This window comes from Mytilus trossulus, unplaced genomic scaffold (genome assembly GCF_036588685.1).
Source record: "Mytilus trossulus isolate FHL-02 unplaced genomic scaffold, PNRI_Mtr1.1.1.hap1 h1tg000164l___fragment_2___debris__unscaffolded, whole genome shotgun sequence".
NCBI lineage: Eukaryota > Metazoa > Mollusca > Bivalvia > Mytilida > Mytilidae > Mytilus > Mytilus trossulus.
The window spans coordinates 977,218-1,002,228 of NW_026963305.1; the positions used below are offsets into that span (position 1 = coordinate 977,218).

Consider the following 25,011-nt stretch of genomic DNA (forward strand, 5'->3'; position numbering starts at 1 on the left):
TGATTTTCCGAAAGCGTATTAGGGACATAGAACAAATAAAATTGACTGTGAACTTTTTTTTCAAAGTCGAAATTTCTTATCTTGAAAATTTTGACTTTCTAAAATCTTGAAATTTTGACTTTTTAAAGAGTCGAAATTTTGACATTTTTAGAATTTATGTTTCACGTTCAAATACATGATTTCAAGTCTGGACTTCAGATATGTGTATCAAGACGATCCCGTTATTTCGACACACCTATATTACGACATACTTCAAGTGTATACAACAGTCTAACGTATAAAGACAAGGGTTAATAGTAGTGTCATAAGAATGCCAACTTGTAGATACAAGTATCTTGTCTTAGGAAGGAATAAATCCTACTTTGAAAGGATCACTCTGATTCAAACAAAAAATCTCTGAAACTGATATTATCAAGATGCTTAATTTTTTGATTGACAACATATTTAATACCTTCGGAGGACGTGTTTTTCAACAGACTGTCGGCATTCCAATGGGAACAAACTGTGCCCCCCTACTTGCCAACTTATTTCTTTATTATTATGAGGTTGACTTCATGCAGGAACTTCTTAGAAAGAAAGATAAGAAGTTAGCAATATCCTTGAACTCTACTTTCCGCTCTATAGATGATGTTCTTTCACTAAATAATTCAAAAGTTGGTGACTATGTGGAACGCATCTATCCCATTGAACTAGAGATAAAGGGTACTACAGATACAGTTAAGTCGGCTTCATATCTTGACTTACATCTAGAAATTGACAATGAGGGTCGGTTGAAAACAAAACTTTACGACAAAAAAGATGATTTCAGCTGTCCAATTGTGAAGTTTCCATTTCTAAGTAGCAACATTCCAGCAGCACCTGCATACGGGGTATATATCTCTCAATTGATACGATATTCCCGTGCTTGCATTTCCTATTATGATTTTCTTGATGGAGGGTTGCTGCTCACAAGGAACCTATTAAACCAAAAGTTTCAAATGGTGAAGTTGAAATCATCCCTTCGTAAATCTTACGGACGCCATCAAGAGTTGGTTGATCGTTCTGGAATAGCCGTTTCAAAAATGATAGCAGATATGTTCCTTACGTCGTAACTACAATCCCCTTCTCTTTCATGAATGTGACCTACCGAATTAGACTATTTACCGGATTTGATATCACATAAGAAACACGACGGGTGCCACATGGGGAGCAGGATCTGCTTACCCTTCCGGAGCACCTGAGATCACCCGTAGATTTTGGTGGGGTTCGCGTTGTTTATTCTTTGGTTTTCTATATATGTTGTGTCATGTGTACTATTGTTTGTCTGTTTTTCTTTTTCATTTTTAGCCATGGCGTTGTCAGTTTTTTTAGATTTATGAGTTTGACTGTCCCTTTGGTTTCTTTCGTCCCTCTTTTGTAGAGAATGTTCCAGAATAAAGAACCAACATTTCAAAATTCCAAAACTAGAAAACTGAGCAGCTCATTTGTCGTCCTGAATATGCATATGTCCTCAGATCTGACGATCCTATGACTGTGTCGTGGACACTAAAATATGGAATATGAAAAAAAAAAAAATTCTGTCAACATGCATGTTCTTTTTCCGAATGAAACTCTTCAATACAAAATGCTTATCCATATCTTAATTTAAGAACAAAACCAATTTCTGGATATAATTTGCCAAAATATGTGGCGCACATGTTTTAATAATTTGCGACCATGTCTACTCCTTCTAAAATTGTTATAACTGTGTATGAAAAAGTCAAAATTTCGAGATTCCAAAAGTCAAAATTGAGTTTATCAAAAAATCTAAATTTAAAGCTTTAAAATAGTCGAAATTTCAGTTTTAAACATGTTAGAAATCTTAATTTATTAGTGGAAATTTCGAAATTTCGAGTTTTAAAAATGTCACAATTTCAACTTTTCAAAAAGTCGAAATTTCAAGATTTTAGAAAGTCAAAATTTTCAAGATAAGAATTTCGACTTTGAAAAAAAAGTGTACAGCCAATTTTATTTTTTCCATGTCCCTAATAGAGGGGGAGGACAGGGGTACCCTTCTCCCTTCTCCCACCCCTCTTCTCCTTTCTCCTACCCCTCTTCTCCTTATTTTATTTTTTTTAATTTACCGGAAAAAATAGAGATATTTTATTTTTTTATATAACCTTTTCTCCTTTCTCCCAGCCTTCCTCTCCTTTCTCCTACCCCCTTTATCCTTTTTCCTTTCTCCTACCCCCTTTCTCCCTGTCTCCCTTACCCCTGTCCCTCCCCCTCCTAATACGCTTTCGTATCGCTGTGTACAAAAAGCCACAGGCGCTTGGGTCTTATAGTATGGATAGTAAAATTTGGTATTTTCTATGGGTCGTTTAAATCACTCCAAACTTGGTGAGACATGCACAGAAGTGATAGATATGTATTATAAATATAGAAAATTGAATATTTTAATTAAAAAAAATAAAAAAAAATCTATATCATAGACCCAAGCGCCTGTGCAAAAAGCTATTAAAAATATAAAAAAAAAATCAAAACGCCTTTTGATAAGGATAAGTCAAGAGAACACCCGGATGTCCAAATTTGGAATGTTGCGCATGCTCTATTCCTTCTGGACCTTTCAGCTACCGGCGTCGCAAGGTAAGATTAATCCGTGTCTATTTTACTATTTATAATTATAAACTCAATTGACTTTAAGACTTTTTACATCAGTGACAGTCAAAACAAACTGTAGAAAATGTTTATTATAATTATTGTGTTCGATAATTGTGACTTTCTACAGTTTTCTTTCATCAGCACGTCCGTCGAAGTGTCGGATGTCATTCTTCCTGAATCTCATAAAAAATCACGCATGATTTCTGTCTGGCTGATCACATCTTTCTAAAACAATTTCATTTACTTTGAAATTGAAAAAAAAACCACCTGAAAAAACCAAGTTTAATGGCATTTAATAAGATTTTTCTTGTAATGACCTTCATATGTTCGCCGGTAGGATAGTGTCAAGGTCGGATAAATTTATACGTAAATCAGTGACAGCTTACATGATATGGACCATAATTTGGTATTCGGCCTTTGGTTTCTTTTTGTATCCTTTTTTATAAGTTCTAAAATTTAAACTTTTATTTAGTGGGTTGTGTTGGTGTTAGAATAGTATGAATGGAACAATTGAGTTTTTCGAGAAAAAATTAATACATTTTGATTCACCGTTTACGTGACATGACACCAAACAGGAAACCAATCTTTATTTTCTTTATTTTGCACAATATAATTCAAAAGGCATAAATAAACACCATTACTAGTGTTACTTGCTTCATGTTAATATTTAAAATCTATTTTCAATGTTATATTAAAGGTTTTTTTAAACCTGACAGGAAACCAGAAGAAACCGAAAGCATTTTTTTAGTTTTATTTTATTGCAAAATCTGCTTGAATTAATCTGAACAGTATACTTTTTCTTAAAATCCATCTTAAATGTAACAGTATTATAGAACTCCTAAATATGTGCTTGTTTTGAAAACATATTAGTACATTTTATTCAGAATTTTCCATATTTTCTCCATTGATACAGGATACCATAATCGTTGAATCATGATGTTTAAGCAAAAAAAATGTATTTATATTTGGTTTTGATTTTCCAGTTATATACAATTTATTCCAAATCATTGGCAATGTAACATTCTTTAAATCCAGTAAAGAAAAATCTTTTTAACTTGGAATTAAAATCTTTAAAATAGACACAATGTGATACTTGTGACATGTACACCATCTACAGGGTTTCCACATTTTAACCTACTTTAGTGGGCTAAAATCAATAAAGTACTTCCTTTCAAGTCATGCATGCTAAAAGTTTACTTCTCCTTTGACAAATTTATTGCGTTTCTGATAAGTGTTTGCAGAACATGAATAAAAAAATATTAATTAAAAACTGTGACAGGATTCCAACTTTGTACATTCCAAGTGTAACGGTATATTAACATGTATTTTTTATTAAATTATATTTATTCACCTAAAATATCCAGTAATATTTACTGCTGAAGTTAAATCAATCCAACGAGCATTGGTACAATGATAAGAGACGTAATTTCGATTGATTTTTCCAAGGACTCTTCACGTCATTATCGGGAAACGAAGTGTGTTCTAACGTCTGTCAAATATGAAATCGATTTTGTCAAGTCATTGGGCATTTATTTTCACACAGGATCGTATGTAACATTATGCACATAGGAAAAATAACAGACCACCGGCGCAATCTCTTTGACAATTGTATTTTCCCCGTTTAAACAAGACGAAACAAGTCTACAGATTATGTTTGCTAACATCCCGTTGGAAACAAAAACAATGTTTAGACCTAGTATTTCGTACATCCGGCCGTAATGGCGTGATCACATGCTAGTCACATGTTTCACGTATGACCGGAAATGGTTAGAACTTAAGGACAAAAACAATTTTAATAAATAATTGGACTTCTGTTTCGTGTGAAATGTAACGCATAACGGCAACGTAATTTTCTTACTTAATTATTACGAAGATCAAAACAAGAATGTAAATCATCTCGGATTTACCTGTTTGAACATCTCGCGAGAGTTCATATTTGCATATTGTTTTTAAGAATTCTATTACAACAAAGCAGATTACATCATCTAAAAATTGCGTTATGAAATCGGACGCAAAAATCACGCCACTGTTCTTACATCTGCTACATAAATACTTATAGTTCTCGGCATTTTCTTCTCACTATTCTTATTGGTCGATGTTCTTTGTTATTTGAAAGCAAAAGTTACGAATTTGCCGGTGACGATTATCTATAAATCAGTCAGCGTTATGCTCCTCGGAAGCAATAAATAACGCGAGAAACGACACAAAAATACGGTTGTAGAATCTTTGAAATTCGTATATTTTATTTTTTTTTCTAGGGAAGTGTAGCATACACTTGTATGTTGATAAAAATAATGGCATCTTTAGATGTAGTTGCAACTTTTCTTACAGTAATTCACATTTTATCACTTTTCTATAGTTATAGGAAACGGAGCCCAATAGCAAATTATGGTCCATATACATATATATACATGTAGCATGAATGCTACTGTCAGCATTATCAGCATGACTTCTACACTTGTTTGTTTAAAGTTGTGAGGACCATTTGGCTTACATTGCTGTATTTAAAACCACATAATTTATTCTGAGTGCAGATGAACCAGTCACCTGGGTCCTTTGACTTTGTACAGTTTTGGGTTCCCTTTTGTCATGTTTGTTGTACTTCTAAATGGGTTCATGTCAAATCACAGACAAATGGGTTATTTAGTATTAATCATTCATATTAAAGTCACATAATGCATTAATTATGTAACATTAATGAAGGCACTCGGAGTAAGGCAGCAACCATTTGATTTTCTGGTGGTGGTGGGGGGGGGGGGGGGGGGGGGGGGCTATGGTTTTTTTTGAAAAAAATAATTTGTTTGGGACCCTGAGAAAAAAAAATTGTTTGCTTCACCCTCAGCTGCCACTAAATGTAATGCTAAAATTGTTGGTTTTTTTTGAAAAAAATAATTTGTTTGGGACCCTGAGAAAAAAAAATTGTTTGCTTCACCCTCAGCTGCCACTAAATGTAATGCTAAAATTGAAAGAGAAAAATTGTTTTCGGTTTGTCGCTAAAAAAAAGATTGTTCTATGCCGAAGGCGAAAACGAAAGTTTCAGAAAAAAGAACCATAGCCCCCCCAGAAAATCAAATGGTTGCTGTCTAATTTTCCTGTAAAATTCAAGGTTTCATGCATCTCACAGTACAATTATATGAAATAAAATTTAGGCATGTCTTAAATTTATTGTTTGCAATCAAATTTCACTGATGTGAGTGTTGAAATAAGTGGGGGTAACAAGAATAATTACATTTGAAGAGGTGATTTTTTTTTTAAAGAAAATACAGGTACATGTATGATACTTGTAAGAGTGATTTTTCATGACATTGTCCCAAATTCAGTACAAGGTCATCACCTGAAATGACCGGTCATCCTAGCTAACAACACAGATGTTGAACTGATAATTTCTGCAAGATAATTAGTACTTAAATATTAAGGTAATTATTATAGGAAGACTACTCATACCTCCAACAATTGTGGACACAGTATCAATGTCACTTGAATCAGATATTAAAAAAATTGTTTGAATTCAGCTTTGTCATTTGGGGGCCATTTCTAGCTGACCATGCAGTATACATTTGTAATTCTCATTAGTCATTGTTGTATGTTGAAGGCCGTACAGTGACCTTTAGTTGTTAATTCCTGTGTCATTTGGTCTATTTTAGTTAGTTGGCAATCATACCCACACATTTTTATATAAATAATGATTGCTTGTTGATAATTCTGATAATAATTTTACAACACCAAAATTGACATTATTTAGACTAAAAGCATATATATTCATTGTGTAGTCATACGTTTTTTGATTGAGTTAAGTCTGCCAATTGATATTTTATCGTATGTTTTTCTATGTTGTGATGTTATGCTATTGTTTCAGAAAAAGGGATAAGGTTTGGATCCATTAAAACGTGTAATCCCGCTGCAAATGTTTGCACCTGTCCTAAGTCAGGAATCTGATGTACAGTAGTTGTCGTTTGTTTATGTAATATATACGTGTTTCTCGTTTTGTTTATATACATTGTAGATTAGACCGTTGGTTTTACACTAGTAATTTTGGGGCCCTTTATAGCTTGTTGTTCGGTATGAGCCAAGGCTCTGTGTTGAAGGCCGTACTTTAACCTATAATGGTTTACTTTAATTTTAAATTGTTGTTTGGATGGAGAGTTGTCTCATTGGCACTCACACCACATCTTCCTATATCTACAAAATGTATGAAATATCCAAATTTGGTCTTTGTAGTATATTTCCTAGTTTACTTCAACAGATAAGGTTCTTGTGTCATTGCACAGTGGTAGAACATGATTGTTAAAAAAGAGGGATGATTTGCATGATACATTGTACAACAATGTTACAATGTATATTTGACACTAAATGTTTAAATTTTCTTTATTGCAGTACAGCTCCTTTAAGCCACCAGTATGACTCTCAAAGTAGGAATCAATGGGTAAGTTACCAATCAAACTTTACTCTAGTTGTCATTATTAGAATTACCATGATTTCATTGTACAAACATGTCTCAGACAGCCATTCCTTTGATGGATTTAAAGCCACCAGACTTAGGGCACAGTTGTGGGACATCAGTCTTCACGATGAACTATTAAATCTACAGGCCAGTGGCTCAATTTTTTAATTTTTTTTTAATTAGATTCTGTTGGCCTGTAGATATGATTTTTACAGGCCCGAGAGCAATTTTACAAGCCTGAGGCTGCTGGGCTGCCACTCAGCGTGAAGACTGGGACATGAATTAAATATAATGAATATGTTAGAGTTGGACAGGTTTTAAATAAATCTAATGATTTATAATGACTAACATCTTCCTGTTGTTTATGCATGTTTGGCACAGGCAAATATTTCTTTTTAAAAGTTGATAGATCAACATGTTCCAATATATTTTAATAAAACTTGAAGTTATAATGTTGTTTCCTGTTCAGATAAAGTAATCACATATTTTAACACTTAGAGTATCATTAAGGAAGAAGTCTTGATCATGAATATTAATTTCCTGTACACTGTTACATGTGTTAACAGGATAAAATGTGACTAGACAGTTATTGTACATGTGCATGCAAAGACTAAATGTATGTGAAGAGAAACAAAACATGCTCAGTTCTTGATGATGGTTTTGGCTAGGGTCAACTTTTCCTGCAAGTGTTCTTCATTTCTTAGTAATTTTAACAATTACACGAATCAGCTCTTGACCAATCATCTTAAGATATTGAAAATACTACTTAATTAGTTAAATGAAAATGAACTACATGCTTTTGTCTTTCTTTTTCAATTACTTTTTTGGAATAAATTCAAAGAAATAAACATACAAGTTTTGTATACATGGTATAGAAGGCCTGTAAAATCCCAAAAAGCATTCATCAAACTGTCTTAAAATCGTCACATCTCTAAATGTACATTTTTTGTAACTTATCCAGACGACATTTATTCAAGGAAAAGTAAACTGATCAATTTGTTATTTTTAGATTTGGACGTATTGGACGTCTGGTGATGAGAGCTGCCCTAGACAAGGGGGTATCAGTTGTAGCTGTTAATGATCCTTTTATTGACCTTGAATACATGGTAAGTTTTATACGGTAAAAATGATATATGTGTGTTTCCTGTTCTTAGTATGATGAAAAACTAGCAACTGTGATGACTGTTAGGACATTACTATTTTGTTTTGATTAAAATCTGATAAGCTTGCATTTCTTTTAAAAGTATGTAAGCGTCTCTAAATTTCTAGCATTTCCTAAAAAAAAATCTTAATCTAGATGATTATTCAACCCTTTACAGATTACTTTATGTACATACATGACATATTTTGCAATTCATATTTTTGTTATCGCCACTCTTGAGGCATTTTCACTGAACATTAGAGAAATTGTATTTTCAACAGTTATTCTTGACAAAAATGTTTTTGTTTCACTGCTATCTTTAAACATGTACCAAAATTTATTAACAAGTACTATTGTCTAAAATTGTCTAATTGGCTAGAATACCTTAAATATAGGTAAATGCAATACACGACCTAAATTGACCTATCAAATGATAATAGAATTAACAAAGATTTGTTGAACAGTTGATCCTGTTTTTTTCCTGATGGTTACATTAAAGAAACATATGTATTGGTGGCCTTAACATTGATCAGTTGTAATGGTGTACACTTTTAGTTTAGTAAAATTTATTATTATCATGATTTAAGTCAAGTGATCTTTTTGATTCTATGAATTACAAGTAGGGGATGCTTATAATTAGCATTAAAACCCATGCTCTCTTGTTATTGTATTATGCTTGAAAGTGTTATCTCTTTTTTAGGTGTACATGTTTAAATATGATTCCACACATGGTCCCTTTAAAGGAACAGTTGAAGCAAAGGATGGAAAACTTGTCATAAATGGAAATGCTATTACTGTATTTGGAGAGTATGTTTGTATTTTTGTACTTCACATGCAATATTTTTCAGATTCGTTTCATAGGTGGACCAAAAATTAATGGCCCATGGCAGACTTGAAATGTTCAGTTAGCAAGGCCATAATAAATAATCGGTTTGTTTGCCCAAACGCTACCTACCCAGAAAAAAGCTGCCTACTCAAATTCTTTTATTGTCCTGATTTGAAGAAGGCTTTTTTTTAATCAAATAGACATGAAGACTAATTAACATCTGATACTTCAATTTCTTTTTTGAAAAAAATGCCAACCTACCTACCCACTGTCTCAACCTTTGGGTAGGGTTTGGGCAAACCAAGATATTTTTAAGTGTGGCCCAAATGTTTAAGGACGCTCTTGTTTTATGCTAGCCAACTTTATATGTGATTGTAGTTTTAAATACTTGTTGTTATCTACAAATGTAGAACATGTTTAAGGAATTTAAAAGTCCTAAAAGTTGATAAGTTCTCAAGGATGGCTATTTTTGGTCTGGTTGATATTTAAAGTATAATTAATTTAGTGTGAGAGATAAGATTATTGTAGTATGGGTGTCTTTCACCACCTTGGATTGTATATTTGTAAAAGAAAATCTAAGGTCCAGATTTTCAATCAAATTAGCAAAATTTAATGAATGCAGATTAAGATTTTAACAAATAGATATTTTAAATATTTTTACAATTGTAGATTATTTTTGCTTGATTTTTAAAGTTTTTAATATTTTCAAAAAATTGTGACAAAAGGATAATGACCCTATCTTATGATATTCTCAAAGCATTTTCTAAAAGCTATCTTCTCATATTTTATTTTACAATTCTATCATTAGCTTTTAATCACATTATTATGTTTTTTTCCTGTAGAATTCATACAAAGTGTGTCATTTTGTCACAACCTGTAGCTTGAGAAAATGCTTGGTGACCTATCATTTTAATAATATTTTTGAACATATCCCAATTTAAACTACATTTTGCATTGGCACACCATGAACAATTCTATCGTAGACACCCATACCACCTAACCTTAATAAAATTTATTATTGACAAAATCTGTTCAAAGGCAGAATATTTAAACAAGTAAAGGGATTTGTTTTACTTTTTGCATTGCTCCCAGTAAATTTGATTAGTAATGTACTTAAATTACAGTAAGATATCATCATAGCTGTCCAAAAGATGAAAGTCATATTTTGTAGTTGAGAGTAGTAACACAATGTTTTATATTTGCAGGAGAGATCCAACAGCTATCAAATGGGGAGACGCTGGTGCAGAATATGTTGTTGAGTCTACTGGTGTCTTTACAACCAAAGATAAAGCATCTGTAAGTTATCCATGATACAATTACATGAATTAGGATTATTCCTTAATAATGTATGGTAAGGATGAACACTTTATCATATGATAATTTGTTTGTGGTTTTGTAGGGGAAAAAGCAAATACTTTGCTATTACAAATTAGAATAAAACAATGGGTGGAGCGATATGTTATAAATGTTTTCGATACCACCACCACCCACCCCTTTCATACATTTTTCCTGGATTGTGGTACACGTTCATAAGACAGCAACCCTACAACAAAAATGAACAAAAGATATAGATAACAACTATAAACAACCTTGGATCTAATATGACTTACTCTGTACTGTCCGAGACAAATAAATTGTGATTTGATGCAACTTTGCCAACTATCACAAAATTAATAGTTGTCATGGTTGTAGAGATTTGGGACAGTGACATGTTAAAATGTAGAAAATGTGAAACTGGTTTTTGGTGCTTCTTTGAATTAGTAATAATGAAACATTATAATTTATTTTGTAGGCCCATTTTAAAGGAGGTGCCAAGAAAGTTGTTATCTCAGCACCATCAAGTGACAGTCCTATGTTTGTAATGGGTGTCAATGAGGAAAAATACACAAAAGATCTTACTGTTGTCAGGTGTGTAATTATAATGTGCTGATATTTATGTTTATTAAAAAGATATCTACATGAAGCCAAAATACGATTCATGATATATTCCCCAACACATCAGATGTTATTTACTGCGATCTAACTCTGTCTCGTTATAAGCATGACAGAATTTGGCACACAAAGTGATAATATAAGATTAATGCTTTATAAAAATTAAGATTGGATTTTGCTTACTTGTAAGAGGAGGATAAACATATGATCATTGTCAGATTTATTACAATTGGAGATCATTAAGCAGTATTTTGTGAATTAATATCTAAAATGCTGGAATCACACATTGAAGACGTGATCATTTTCCTTATGACAAAAAACAATCTTGGCATGTTCCCAAATAAATCTTGTGGCAGGCAATCATTAACATATTGTTATGTAATGTTATTGTCCAGACAAAAACAGATTTTAAAGGTTATTGTAATTGGTTTTAAATTGGTTATATTTAAATTAAATACAGTCTATTCATTATAATAAATAATATTGGTATTTAGTAAGGGACGACATCAAAAGTACAATGTAGGATAAAAAAACTTAATTCATATAGTTTTTTCACTGACCCCAACACCCCCTCTCTTAACTGTATTTGGGAAAAATTAATTGACCAATAGGGATATATGTAAAATCGATGTTGGATTAACAAAACTTGCAACAATGTTGACCCCACCCACAAACTATTTGATTGAAGTTTTTTTTATCTTACATCAATCTTTTGATGTCGTCCCTAAGTAAACATTTTATAAAACAATGTACAACTTGAAATTAAATTTTCGGTCAAATATTTTTTAAGATTTGATTTGATTAGAGAGCCGTGGTTAGTGCATCGGACTACTAACACAAAGGTTCCTGGTTCGATTCCCGTTTGGGATGAAAATTTCAGGAACTCAATTTTCGGCTCTCCCTTGACACCATTTGCGAGTATGGTCTTGAGGAAACGATGATAGTCCGTCGGACGGGGACGATAAATGGCTGGCCCGTGTTAAGAGAGAGCCATTTCTCTTGCACGTTAAAGACACCCTTGTAGATTTCGAAAGAGAGTAGGCTAATGCCGCTACAAGGCAGCACTCGCACCCGCAAAGTGGAAAGGGATTTATATAAGTTGTAAAACTTGTTTCCCAATCCACTATAAATAAATATGTTTAAACTAAGATTTGATTTAATACTAACATAAGAGTGTCCTTAATAGTATGACAAAAACATGACATATTAGATGTGTAGAATACTTTATTTGATGTATAAGTTTTCAAGTAATTGGATATATACTTTTGTTAACAATTTTGGACTGCTTGATAGTTAAAGTGTGATTTGCCAATGTCTATTATGATTAGGACTTGCAACTGAGTGTAAGGAGTCCAGGGCTGGTCACTGAGTAAACTTGAGATTTTTTGAAATAATATCTTACAATATTTATTACAGCAATGCTTCCTGCACAACCAACTGCTTGGCTCCTCTAGTTAAAATTATCAATGATAAATTTGGTATCGTAGAAGGATTAATGACCACAGTTCACGCAATGACCGCTACACAAAAGACCGTTGATGGTCCAAGCATGAAGGACTGGAGGGGAGGCAGAGGTGCATCCCAAAATATCATCCCATCCTCAACAGGAGCAGCTAAAGCAGTCGGTAAAGTCATTCCAGAACTCAATGGGTAAATATTATATGGTTATTAAAGTGTCATACTCAAATTGTAAAAATGAAAACAGAAGATGTGGAATGATTACCAATGACACAACTCTTCACAAGAGACATAATAGTTAACTTTTGAATCATTTTAGACTTGTTAAGGCAAATTCTACATCACAATTTTTCTGTGCATAAGATCAAAATCATATCAATTAAGTAATTATCAAGATAGAACATCAAACAACATATTTTTTTCCCAAATAATTGGCTGATAATTTTCGTATATAGTTTGTAGTGAAAAAAAATAGAACTTTTTGTATGCTAAGATTTGAAAACCGGGTATATGCTATAAGTTCACTGATCAGATCACTTATGTCTTCATATCAAACATGTTAAACAAAGTGAAAGATGAAATTTGAATGTGATTTGATTTATATTAACACTATGCTAAAAAATTGCAACAATCATATAAATGTATAACTTAATTAACAATCTTTATTCATGTATATTTACAGTAAATTAACAGGAATGGCCTTCAGGGTACCAGTTCCAGATGTGTCAGTAGTAGATCTAACAGTTAGACTAAAGAATGGTGTAAGTTGTATATACAAATAGTAGTTATCTCCCTTTCTGTCAAGTCGGTATACCTGTTTATACAGAATAAATTAACAGGAACTGCCTTCAAGCTACCAAAGCCTCTGAATCATTGAGATAAACTAGTGTATCTCATATTTTCTTATGCCTTATATGTAGATGTACATATATTTATTTGTGAAAAATGGTCCATTCAAATAGAAAAAGAAAAACAACCATATTGTTCTGCTAGGATTTATATAATAACTGATTCCTTTGTAAATACATTCTATTCTAGTTTGAAATTGAAAATTATGTATAGGTATATTAATTTGCTATTCCATATAAGGTTTGCAATATTTTGTTTTGCTAAAAATGCATCGAAATTAATTTCCTTGCAATTTTGACCAGCATTTTTGAAATGGCTGCCATAAAAAAAAAAACACATCAAAATCAGCTAAAATGTTATTTTACTTGATATTTATTTGTGTCATATCCTAAATTTTGTCCCTGGTGGCAAAATTTATAAAACTTGAAACCTTATTCAATGTTTTTCTTTGTTTGTATTTAAATGCCTCCCACAAAATTGCAAGCGGTCTCTAACTGACACCTTATTGATGCTTTCTTAAAGATAGATGATCCAAGGTATTTATTGACAAAATATAACCTTTAATTGCAGGCATCTTATGATAACATTAAGGCCGCCATTAAAGCAGCATCTGAGGGTCCAATGAAGGGTGTTATGGGATACACAGAAGACGATGTTGTCTCTGAAGATTTCCGTGGAGACAACAGGAGTAGCATTTTTGATGCCAAAGCTGGAATCGCTCTTAATGATAACTTTGTAAAACTTGTTTCATGGTAAGTAGAATTATTTTCATGTACATTGTAAGAGCTGAAAGCTCACTTCTTGACACAACCTGGTACAACCATCTCCTGGTATTCTAGTTAGTGCAAGAGGTTGTGGATTCCAACCTCGGGTAGGGGCAAACTTACCACCAAAAGAAGTATTGCCCATCACCTGATATTTAAGAGTAAAAGCAAAGATTGGTCTGCTTAGGGTTGTACTCGACAAAACAATTTTTAATTGTCAATTATACTTACTCTCTTTCTGAACCTGCATTTATGTGAGGATTGTGTGCATACAGACACATTAAAACCCTGCCACATTCTTGTAAAATTGAGAATGGAAATGGGGAATGTGTCGGAGACAACAACCAGACCATAGATAAACAGCAGAAGGTCAGCAACAGGTCTTCAATGTAGCAAGAAATTCCCACACCCGAAGCGTCCTTCAGCTGGCCCCTAAACAAATATATACCTGTGCCTGTCCTATGATATTGATTTGATATAAGATGTTTAGTTTGTATGAATAATTAGAAGGATAGGCTGGAGTATTAAACATTTTTTTAATCAAGTGGCGACAGTTATGTTAAAAAAACATGACAGATTTCAATACATCAGATTCACATTTACCAAGTACATGCTTCAATGAGTAGACTGAAATTGATATAAAAATTCTACATAGTGGAAAACTAAGTAGCTATTAGATATAAGAAGATGTGGTATGAGTGCCAATGAGACAACTCTCCATCCTAGTCACAATTCTAAAAAATAAGCCATTATAGGTTTAAGTGTGGTCTTCAACACAGAGCCTTGGCTCATACCAAACAGCAGGCTACAAAGGGCCTCAAAAATGACTGGTGCTTAATCATTCAAAAGGGAAAACCAACGGTCTAATTGATATAAAAACACAGAAACATTTATGAACCACATCAACAAACAACAACCTATTTATATATATTAAAAAATTTTCTTCCAATTTACTCTATTGGTATTTAGCAAACAGAATTGCCTGTCTAACGATCTTAAACAACCATTTCTATTTTTAGGTATGACAATGAGTATGGATACAGCTGTAGAGTGATTGATCTATTACTACACATGAATAAAGTAGACAGTGCATAGACAGTCAACATTATAAATCCCTTTGCTTTTAATATGAACAAACTGAATTCCTTGGATGGACATGTTTTAGTGCTAATTGTTGGGTGTTTACTTTCCACTTTTGGAAATTTGTTTTTGTTTACAGACCTTAGGTCTTTTTACTCCTAATACAACTGACATAATAAAGTATAATTTATTAATGGTATTAAACTGTTATTTTATTTATGCCAGAATAGATTGAGTTTTATACATTAATTAAGTTGACTGGTTGCAACTGACAAATTGGATTAAAATATAGATCCAAAGTCCACAGCACACATCTCTTTCAAGGACCTGCCAACCCTTCTGTACTTAACAGCCATATTTTCTGTTTTGTTAAATTTTCAATCAATTGATGAAATGCCATCATTTGAGTTTTTGAAGATGTGTGTCATTAAACATATTATAACTAAATAAAAAATCCTGAAATTTAACACAGCCCTGTCAGTTTTTGTCTCGCTTTGACGGAGTTGGCATCAACAATGTATTAGTTTATGACTAGGTCTAGTTCATGGTGAACCACTAGTGGTAGGTCAATGATATTTGGTATGCAGTTGTATTAGCATTAGCACATCTCATTACCATGGAGATTATTTGTCCCCACCCCCTTAGTCAAGGTCTATTGACTTTGAAACTTTTCATAGTTTACATGTATTAGTTTGTGATTAGGTCAATTTATGGGAAACCACTAGTGGTAGGTCAAAAATATTTGGTACATAGTTGTATAAGCATTGGCATATCTCATTTTCACGGATGTTTTTTGACTCAGCCCCCTCGGTCATGGTCTATAGACTTTGAAAATTTTGCTAAGTTAACATGTATTAGTTTGTGATTAGTTCAGTTAAAGGGGAACCATTAGTAGTAGGCCGAGGTTAATTGGTGTTCAGTTGTACAAGCATTATCACATCTCATTTCCATGGAGAATATTTGGCCCCGCCCCCTCAGTCATGGTTTATTGACTTTGAAACTTTTGCTTAGTTTACATGTATTAGTTTGTGATTTATAGATCAGTTTAAGATGAACTGCTAATGTTAAGTCAATGATTTTTGCTATGCAAATGTATTGGCATTTGAAAGTATCGTTTCCATGGAGATTATATAGCCCCACCCCTTATCATGGTTCATTGACTTTGAAACTTTTACATAGTTTACAAGTTAATGATTGTGTTTAGGTCTGTTTAAGGGGGCTCCTGGGTATAAATGATTTTTTTTCCCTAATATAGGATTTCGATATATTTTTTCATAAATGAACTTTATCATATACTTAAAAAAGAAAAATGAAATAAAAAAATGGGGTCACCGTTCATTTAAGCTAAAATCTGCCTCTGGAAGAAGCATACATTTTTGTTAATGTCCTTTTTTTCTGTTGAACTAATAGGAGAAAAAGAGGAAATAACGAAATAACAAAATAACCTAATATAAGAAATCGCTTAAATTTTACAATTATTTAGTTTATGTACAGCTTATTTAAAAACAATAATAAAAAATATAAGTCACCGATGAGTTAAAAAAGATATTTCAAATTTAAGGCCAAAAAATGGCATTTTTGCACCGAAGGGAGATAATTTTGAGCTTTTTCAATTTTTAAAGTCATATGGGGCCAACCAAATCAATTTTTTGGGTTGTTTTTTTGTACCATATCATAAAGTAACAACTAATAGTGTAATAAATAAAATTTGTAATGAAAATATAAAGGTTTAATTTTTTGCTAAAATTTTTGTACCCACGAGCCACCTTAAAGGGAAAGAAATCTGTTTAGTGAAAAAGATTGTATGTTGACCTGTATACTTTTTTTTGTTGATTAGTTGCTGTCTATTGATGTATACCCACATGTCCTGTATTCATTTTGTCTTCACATTTGAATTAATTTGCATGCTTGAAACATATTAAAATTCTGGAAGCTGTAAATTCAGCTAAAGAGTGTGAAACTATATATATATAGAAACAAATAACAAACTGAAGACGGATATTTTTTTAATTTGGTATACTTCATGGCAAACTAAATAATACACAGTCAATCTTTATTTGTCATTAAAAGTTGCAAACTAAATCAAGAGTAAAGCTAAGACATCTATAAATTATATGGACATTTTGCAATCAACATGTAAATCTGAGATGTATGATATGTCTAGGACAGATCTGGATAACAAACAATAAAGGGGTATACCATTTCATTATTACAACACTAACTTTTCCTCTTCATAGCTAGAAAAATATTTAAGCATAATCTCCACAGACAAAGCTGAGTAACTCATAAAAAAATAGCATAGAGATATATTCATTTGTTGAATTAAAGTTTACTTTAACACAAAACACACGGAGAGTCATCACACAGGGGGAAAAAAGATGGCTAAAGGAACAAAGGAGAATGTCTTCTGCGTCTGAAGTGCTCAACATCCTGTAAAAATAATAAACATAAAACTTAAAACTTCTCTACAGTAAACTTATTAATTTTGGCATTGAAAAATGTAAAATAATTGACTGGTTGACCTAGGTTATGGGGTCGGTTGGGATCCCGCTAACATGTTTAACCCTGCCACATTATTTATGTATGTGCCTGTCACAAGTCAGGAGCCTGTAATTCAGTGGTTGTCGTTTGTTTATGTGTTACATTTTTGTTTTTCATTCTTTTTTTTTTTACCTAATTTAGTTTTCTCGTTTGAATTGTTTTACATTGTCTTATCAGGGCCTTTTATAGCTTTCTATGCAGTATGGGCTTTGCTCATTGTTGAGGGCCGTAGGGTGACCTATAGTTGTTCATGTCTGTGTCATTTTGGTCTTTTGTGGATAGTTGTCTCATTGGCAATCATACCACATCTTCTTTTTTATGGTTAAAAAAAATCCAATTTTCTCTCCCTTGTGTTTTACACAGTTACCTTGCTTGTTTTGTAAATACATTAGATCTGGCTATTTCTTGTTAGAACTGTTTAACGTATTTTAAAAGTGTCTTTAACTGTTGCTTCAGCTTGCTATTCATTTCGGTATGAGTTGCTGATTGTTGAAGGCCTAAAGTACCTGTAGGTGATTCTTTAAATCACATGATTAGTTGATGTATAGTATTTGACTAAATCGGAAGAATGAGTAGGAGAAATATCTGATTATATTTGTTTATAAATCATAATCCATTTTTGTGACTTGTTTATTTTTAGTGTAGCCCTGTCATTTAAATGAAACTTGCTTATACAAACCACACAAGCAAGACCCTCAGTCATTGGTAGTGAAAAAACACCCTCGTCTTCGTAATACTTACATTTCGTTCCTGGTGAATTCCCGTAAGTCCAACCTGTTGACAAGGCTTTGGGATATCAAAGACGGTAGTGTTTTTAATACCACTGGTCATTCCCATGTAACCAACATCGACTAATACATTTGGATATGTGACGTGTTCCGTTACAGGTACACAGGTGTCTTTTGTGACGGACATAGTTACAGTGGCTCCTTGGAATTTGAACATGTACATGTCCACATCAATTTTCTTGTCATCAAATCCAATAAAGGTCGACTTCAGCAGCTTTGCATCAGCTGGAGAAAAATTATTTAAGTATATATAATAGCACATCAAAAGCTCTGGGGTAATATGGATTTAAGTATAGCTTATACAAAAATGTGTAAATTGTAGTAATGTATTTATGAAGTAGATCTTAGGGACAACATCAAAAGTTCAATGAAGGATAAAAAACTTAATTCACATAGTTTTTTCACTGACCCCCATACCCCCCCCTTTTAACTTAATTTGGGAAAAATTGATTGAACAATAGGTATATATGTAAAATCGATTTTAAATTGACAAAACTTGCAGCAATGTTGACCCCCAAACTATTTGATTTAAGTTTTTTTTGTATCCTACATCGATCTTTTGATGTCGTTCCTTACTAGGACAAATGCATCAGACATCTTTCAATCTATGTGTCTTGCATGCATGCATGATATATTTGCCACTGGACGTTGTGAAAATTAACAATCAATCAAACGATGTGAACCAAACTAAATAGGAATTAACTAAATCGAATAAACAAAATAAGACGGAATATAGCGCCTACATATTTTTTGTTGTTGTTGGGTTATTAGCATACTGCTATGTACCACTGAGGCTAGAAATAGTTCTTTGAGATTCTAGTTATAGTGTTTCAGGACTAAAATAGCCACGTAGAAATATATAAAAGCCATATGTTTTGCAGTATAACGTTTTCAGAGGGTACAATTGTAACCATGTCGAACAAGCCCTTAGGGTAATGTGGGCTGTTTTCTACGCTTTGGTTCGTTTGTTATTCGCCATTTTCATTTTCAATTTTATATGCTGAATATAACGTGCAGCCACAACAATTTTTAAAGAATTAAAGTAGGACATAAACCTACTATAATGGTGTCTCTGCTTTTATAAATTGTGACTTGGATAGAGAGTTGTCTCATTGGCACTCGTACCACATCTTCCTATATAGACCGAACAAGTGATATGGTACCACAGGAACAGATTACTTCCTTAAGATTCAACATACATTGTACTTACATGGAATACAATAAAGCATTTCAGTTTTTAAAGGTACAATAACACACTTTCCATTTGTCACGGTGTACTGCTTGCCCTGTTGTAAAATATCAATTAAGATATCTCAAAGATATATGTTTAGAAGTAAACATTAATAAAATTGAGAATGGAAATGGGGAATGTGTCAAAGAGACAACAACCCGACCATAGAGAAGACAACAGCAGAAGGTCACCAACAGGTCTTCAATGCAGCGAGAAATTCCCGCACCCGGAGGCGTCCTTCAGTTGGCCCCTAAATAAATATATAAACTAGTTCAGTGATAATGAACGCCATATACTTAACTCCAAATTGTACACAAGAAACTTCAATTAAAAATAATACAAGACTAACAAAGGCAAGAGGCTCCTGACTTGGGACAGGCGGAAAATGCGGCGGGGTTAAACATGTTTATGAGATCTCAACCCTCCCCCTATACCTCTAGCCAATGTATGACGATTATATTTATCAATTAACATTAAACCATTAAATATGATAATATTTGTTAATGATTTTCATAAATTTAACTAGAATATATCATGATAATTATGTTGTTTGCGTCGCGTATCGCTTATATAATTAAGCGTTAATTACTTGTGGCTGCTTTGCGTCAAATTACTTCAAGTCTTGGCACTTTGGTTCATGCATTTAATATAATCTTTCTGTTATATAAGATTACCAATAGACATTGCTAAACTTGGATCTTAGTTATTTGAAATCTGTACTTGGTCTGAAAGGACACTAACGCACCCGTTTCATACATAACACGTACTATAACAGACTAACGGACATTACATAAAAATAAAAAAGATGGTGTGGTTTGGAAATAAGACAACTTTTGTATTTACTCAGTCCACTAGTGCCATACACACACAGTTTTTTTCTTCAATTTGTTACATGCAAGTGGCTTTCTCTAAGGATGATTATGTCCATGTTATTATTTTTTTACAAGCTTATTGTATCAATATTTAATAGGTTTGTCTGTCCCCGCAGAAACATTAGAATAATAACGCTCACACTATAGAAGAATTATCATATAAAATTTTATATAATAACAAAGATACGATCTGTTTCTTACTTTTTGTACTTACCGCCGCATAATCATCGATTTGATGAGTTTGAAATTTTATTCCATTAGTTACTCCCTCCCCTAGAGTGGACTGTCTTTTCCCTTTCACATCATATGCAAGTAGAAACATGGCCTGAAAATTACAAATAAGTGAATATTATAATGATATGTATAACACAAATCTTAAAACTAATTGAAGCACGTTAAGAAAACGTCAAGCAAAATAGTACACTTAAACACTATATATATATAAAAATGTCACGGCGAAAGATGTGTAGTGATGAGACAACTTTCCACCAGATTCCAAATGACGTTACAGTTAGCAACCATATGTCACACGTGCACAGGCGGATTTAAAGGGGTGAAGGGGTGAGGGGGGGAGGGCTTTGTGCGAAATATTTGGTTGATTATATATCGAATCACCAAAGCATGACTGAATCGGGTCCCCTCTTAGGCGGTCAGTGGGCCTACACTTATGAAAATTTCTAGATTCGCCGCTGTTTTGAAATTTCCATTTTGAGGGTTAGTGGAATTTAGATACTAGTAGATTAATTAGAAACAATAATACTCGTGTTTGGGTAAAACAATAGAGACGTTTACCCCATGATATATTATTTTAAGATATTTATTTACGATATTTTTTTTTAATTTTCGATATTTAGTTAAACGTGCACTAGTGTAAATTCCAATGTGTTGAAGATAAGTTTAGCGAAATGGATTTTCCAAAGAAACAATGCAAGTCATATTATCTTTACCTTATCCCACCTGAATAAATGCAACGGTGCTATATAATGAAATTTTATTTTTTTAGAATAATGTCCCAAAAAGAGGGGGTATGCCACAACTCCCAGTGTACAAAGAACGTACCTCTGTTCGGAAACCCTTATCCTTGACTTGGTATCCACTTGAGAAGCCTAATGTCCCTTCCATTTGTGTTGGCAAACAACATGTTGATGTCTGTGTTGGAGTTGTTGTGAAAACAAGCAAACTTAGGAGTACATTCAACATGTTAACCATCTTGTGTATTGCCAGATTAATGAATCGACCCGGTATATGTGTTTTCCTCGTTCTATATTTAGAAATGCAGGTAAATGTCTTATGATTAGTCACATGGTGTTAGTTCCAGGTGAGTCACAATATTCAATACAAAAGCATCCTAATTTTTCAACCGTTAGCATTTTGTACTGCACACTAATGCTACATCTTTTGTAAATTGAAATTGTATTTACTTTAAAATAATCATGTCTTTTTGAATTGGATGTGGTTTACAAAATAGAACATCCTTGAAAAAAATCCTCCAAAAATCAACGAATTTATAAAATTAAGCATATAAAAATGAAGTATAGAAAATAATGGAACTCAGCAGAATTAAAGAAATGAACAGTGTCCAAAATAAAGAAATCACATAGTTATAGATTTTAAAAGAAAAATGATTTATCTGAGAATCTTACAAAATAAACGAATTATTTTTACCGATACATTGCAGAGGAAAATACCTCAATATTCCCCAAAAACAATATATCTATTTGACTTTTTCACTAATGTTAAACTTTGTGCTTTCTTATGTTCCTTCAACATAAGCATTCTTGTAATTCTTCAGGATAGACATGAACCTCCCGTTCACTGATTCAATTTACTAAAGTTTGTAGATAATATATGTTACATACAATTATAAAGAAGCTACGACTTTTCGTTAGAGTAATAATTAAAGTTCTTAAAAAGTCCCTTTAGCAGATATCAAGGCGATCAGAAAATAGGGAAAACACATTTGAAATGTGTATCTGACACTGTACGCACACAAATACCCCCAAAATCGGACTTAAATGCATTTTAATCTTATCAACATAGATGTAAGGTGTGTTTATTATTAATGTTCTGAATCACAAATCTGACAAGCTTTCATTTAAACCATTACAACCGAAATTTCCATTAGAAATAATAATTTTAGCATAGGTGTACTGAAAATTCGACATTTTTTTAAAATGACCCATATATCGAATCACCAAAGCATTCGATCACGACTGATACGGGTCCCCTCTAAGGCAGCCATATGGCCTACACTTAAGAAAAATTGTGGGTTCGCCGCTGTTTTGATATAACCATTCTGAGGGTAGTGGAATTTAGACAGACTAATAAGAAACAATAATACTCGTGTTTGGGTAAAACAATATAGACGTTTACCCCAAGATATATTTCAAGGTATTTATTTACGATATTTTTTTTATTTTCTATATTGAGTTATTTAAACATGCACTTTTAATGGTATCGCCGCACAATAGTGTAAATTCCGATGTGTTAAAGATAAATTTCGCGAAATGGATTTTCCAAAGAAACAAGTCACATCTTTACCTTATCCCACGGTACCTGTATAAATGCAACGGTGCTAATGAAATTTCATTTTTTTTTAGAATAATGTCCCAAAAAGAGGGGGTATGCCACAACTCCCAGTGTACAAAGAACGTACCTCTGTTCGGAAACCCTTATCCTTGACTTGGTAACCGCTTGAGAAGCCTAATGTCCCTTCCATTTGTGTTGGCAAACAACATGTTGATGTCTGTGTTGGAGTTGTTGTGAAAACAAGCAAACCTAGGAGTACACTCAGCATGTTAACCATCTTCATGATCTTGTGTATTGGCAGATTAATGAATCGACCCGGTATGTGTTTTTCCTCGTTCTATATTTAGAAATGCAGGTAAATGTCTTATGATTAGTCACATGGTGTTAGTTCCAGGTGAGTCACAATATTCAATACAAAAGCATCCTAATTTTTCAACCGTTAGCATTTTGTACTGCACACTAATGCTACATCTTTTGTAAATTGAAATTAATATATATTTACTTCAATATAATCATGAATTGGATGTGGTTTACCGTGAAAATAGAACATCCTTGAAAAAAAATCCCCCAAAAATCAACGAATTTATAAAATTAAGCATATAAAAATGAAGTATAGAAAATAATGAAACTCAGCAGTGTTAAAGAAATGAACAGTGTCCAAAATAAAGAAATCATATAGTTATAGATTTTAAAAGAAAAATGATTTATCTGAGAATCTTGCAAAATAATTATTTTTACCGATACATTGCAGAGGGAAATACCTCAATATTCCCCAAAACAATATATATCTATTTGACTTTTTCACAAATGTTAAACTTTGTGCTTTCTTATGTTCCTTCAACATAAGCATTCTTGTAATTCTTCAGGCTGAATGTCCGTAATAATATGTAACCGCCATGTTGAGGCCTACTGAGTTGACGAATATAACAAATTCCATTTTTCGCCAGTTTTTTTGTGATCAGTGCGATGTTAGGTTGTTGGACAGACACGAAGTCTGAATGTATTACTACTTTTTATGCTTTTTGTGAAAGGTTTATTGTAGTTAAATGAAGTTAAAAAAAACCTATTTTATTGTTTTAATTATCTCTGCAAACCAAGAGAAAACATGGATTGTATATCCGGCATACATTGTATCTTGCTACATAATTTTTATATTCGAGTGTATTTTCATTGGTGTATTTGAACAATGTAGCAATTTTACTTTGAGCAAATTCATTTGACTCATGTAGAATTATAAATGTCTGATTTCGATCCCAGACTGAGAGAGCTTCTGCACACGTACCATTATATCTGAAGACCTATACTAAAGGTAGTCAAGTTCACCATCATGGCCTCGGTGAAGGTTAGTCTAAGTAGACGAATCATACAATTGTCAGTTTTCCTACTGACGGCCCAGTTGCAGATTCAGAGACCTCCGGAATCCTCTTTTTTTGACAAAAAATGCTTTTGAATGGGGACATATGGTTGGACCCCCTTAATCCAATACTGGCCCCTTTTAAAAATGACTGGATCCGCCCCAGGAGGTCAGTGGTTCTCTGTGAACACCCCTGCATCCTCCACTGATACAGATTTAACGCCACGAAATAGTGCAATACATTTTGTAGTGGTGAAAGTGCCAAGAGTGAAAGAGCAGATTAATATAGACGTGTGATTTTCTAATTTCTCCTTGGTATCTTCTTTTTCTTTCGTTTTTCATTCACATCGTTTCCAATCTTGCTGGTTTTTTTTTTTCTTTTTTATATTAATATTTTGGTTTGTCTTTTTAATCAATTTGTGATATTTGAATAGCGTTAAACATCTGTTGCTTTAGTATATTATATAAAACACGTATACCAATGTATGGTTAATTGTAACCCTTATAATTCAGTCGTTATATTCAGCTGATCTACCATTACTTTTTAAACCCCACGATAACAAGTGAGTCCTATAAAGTAAAATAT

At 32.8% G+C, this 25,011-nt stretch overlaps 2 protein-coding genes across 3 annotated transcripts; one reads left to right on the forward strand and one right to left on the reverse strand.

Moving 5' to 3' along the window:
- Positions 1-2,515: 2,515 nt before the first annotated feature.
- LOC134700619 (glyceraldehyde-3-phosphate dehydrogenase-like) lies at positions 2,516-15,304 on the forward strand. The gene is made up of 10 exons (XM_063561988.1): positions 2,516-2,604; positions 6,994-7,042; positions 8,070-8,166; positions 8,902-9,008; positions 10,233-10,323; positions 10,820-10,935; positions 12,376-12,609; positions 13,100-13,178; positions 13,837-14,018; positions 15,050-15,304. Exons 2-10 carry the CDS (start codon positions 7,017-7,019, stop codon positions 15,123-15,125), a joined length of 1,008 nt encoding a protein of 335 aa, XP_063418058.1. The 5' UTR covers positions 2,516-2,604; positions 6,994-7,016; the 3' UTR covers positions 15,126-15,304.
- A 1,795-nt stretch (positions 15,305-17,099) lies between these two features.
- Positions 17,100-23,410, reverse strand: LOC134700620 (uncharacterized). 2 transcript variants are annotated; one of them, XM_063561989.1, is made up of 5 exons: positions 23,199-23,410; positions 20,757-20,867; positions 19,650-19,725; positions 18,393-18,664; positions 17,100-17,540 (listed from the first exon to the last, which is right to left on the reverse strand). In XM_063561989.1, exons 1-5 carry the CDS (start codon positions 23,352-23,354, stop codon positions 17,493-17,495), a joined length of 663 nt encoding a protein of 220 aa, XP_063418059.1. In that variant the 5' UTR covers positions 23,355-23,410; the 3' UTR covers positions 17,100-17,492. The 2 variants fall into 2 exon arrangements, with proteins under 2 accessions (XP_063418059.1, XP_063418060.1); XM_063561990.1 differs by lacking the exon at positions 23,199-23,410 and adding an exon at positions 21,602-21,858.
- Between the last annotated feature and the right edge of the window lie 1,601 nt (positions 23,411-25,011).

What these genes read in the sequence shown, in the direction of transcription:
- LOC134700619 (XM_063561988.1), top strand. Translation starts at nt 7,017, where the DNA reads ATGACTCTCAAAGTAGGAATCAATGG. An exon ending in GTCATTCCAGAACTCAATGG is followed by an intron (nt 12,610 to 13,099) that starts GTAAATATTATA and finishes GTATATTTACAG; the next exon opens with TAAATTAACAGGAATGGCCT. An exon ending in TTTGTAAAACTTGTTTCATG is followed by an intron (nt 14,019 to 15,049) that starts GTAAGTAGAATT and finishes TTCTATTTTTAG; the next exon opens with GTATGACAATGAGTATGGAT.
- LOC134700620 (XM_063561989.1), bottom strand. Translation starts at nt 23,354, where the DNA reads ATGAAGATGGTTAACATGCTGAGTGTACTCCTAGGTTTGCTTGTTTTC. An exon ending in AAATCGATGATTATGCGGCG is followed by an intron (nt 19,726 to 20,756) that starts GTAAGTACAAAA and finishes ATTTTACAACAG; the next exon opens with GGCAAGCAGTACACCGTGAC. An exon ending in GAATTCACCAGGAACGAAAT is followed by an intron (nt 17,541 to 18,392) that starts GTAAGTATTACG and finishes TTATTTTTACAG; the next exon opens with GATGTTGAGCACTTCAGACG.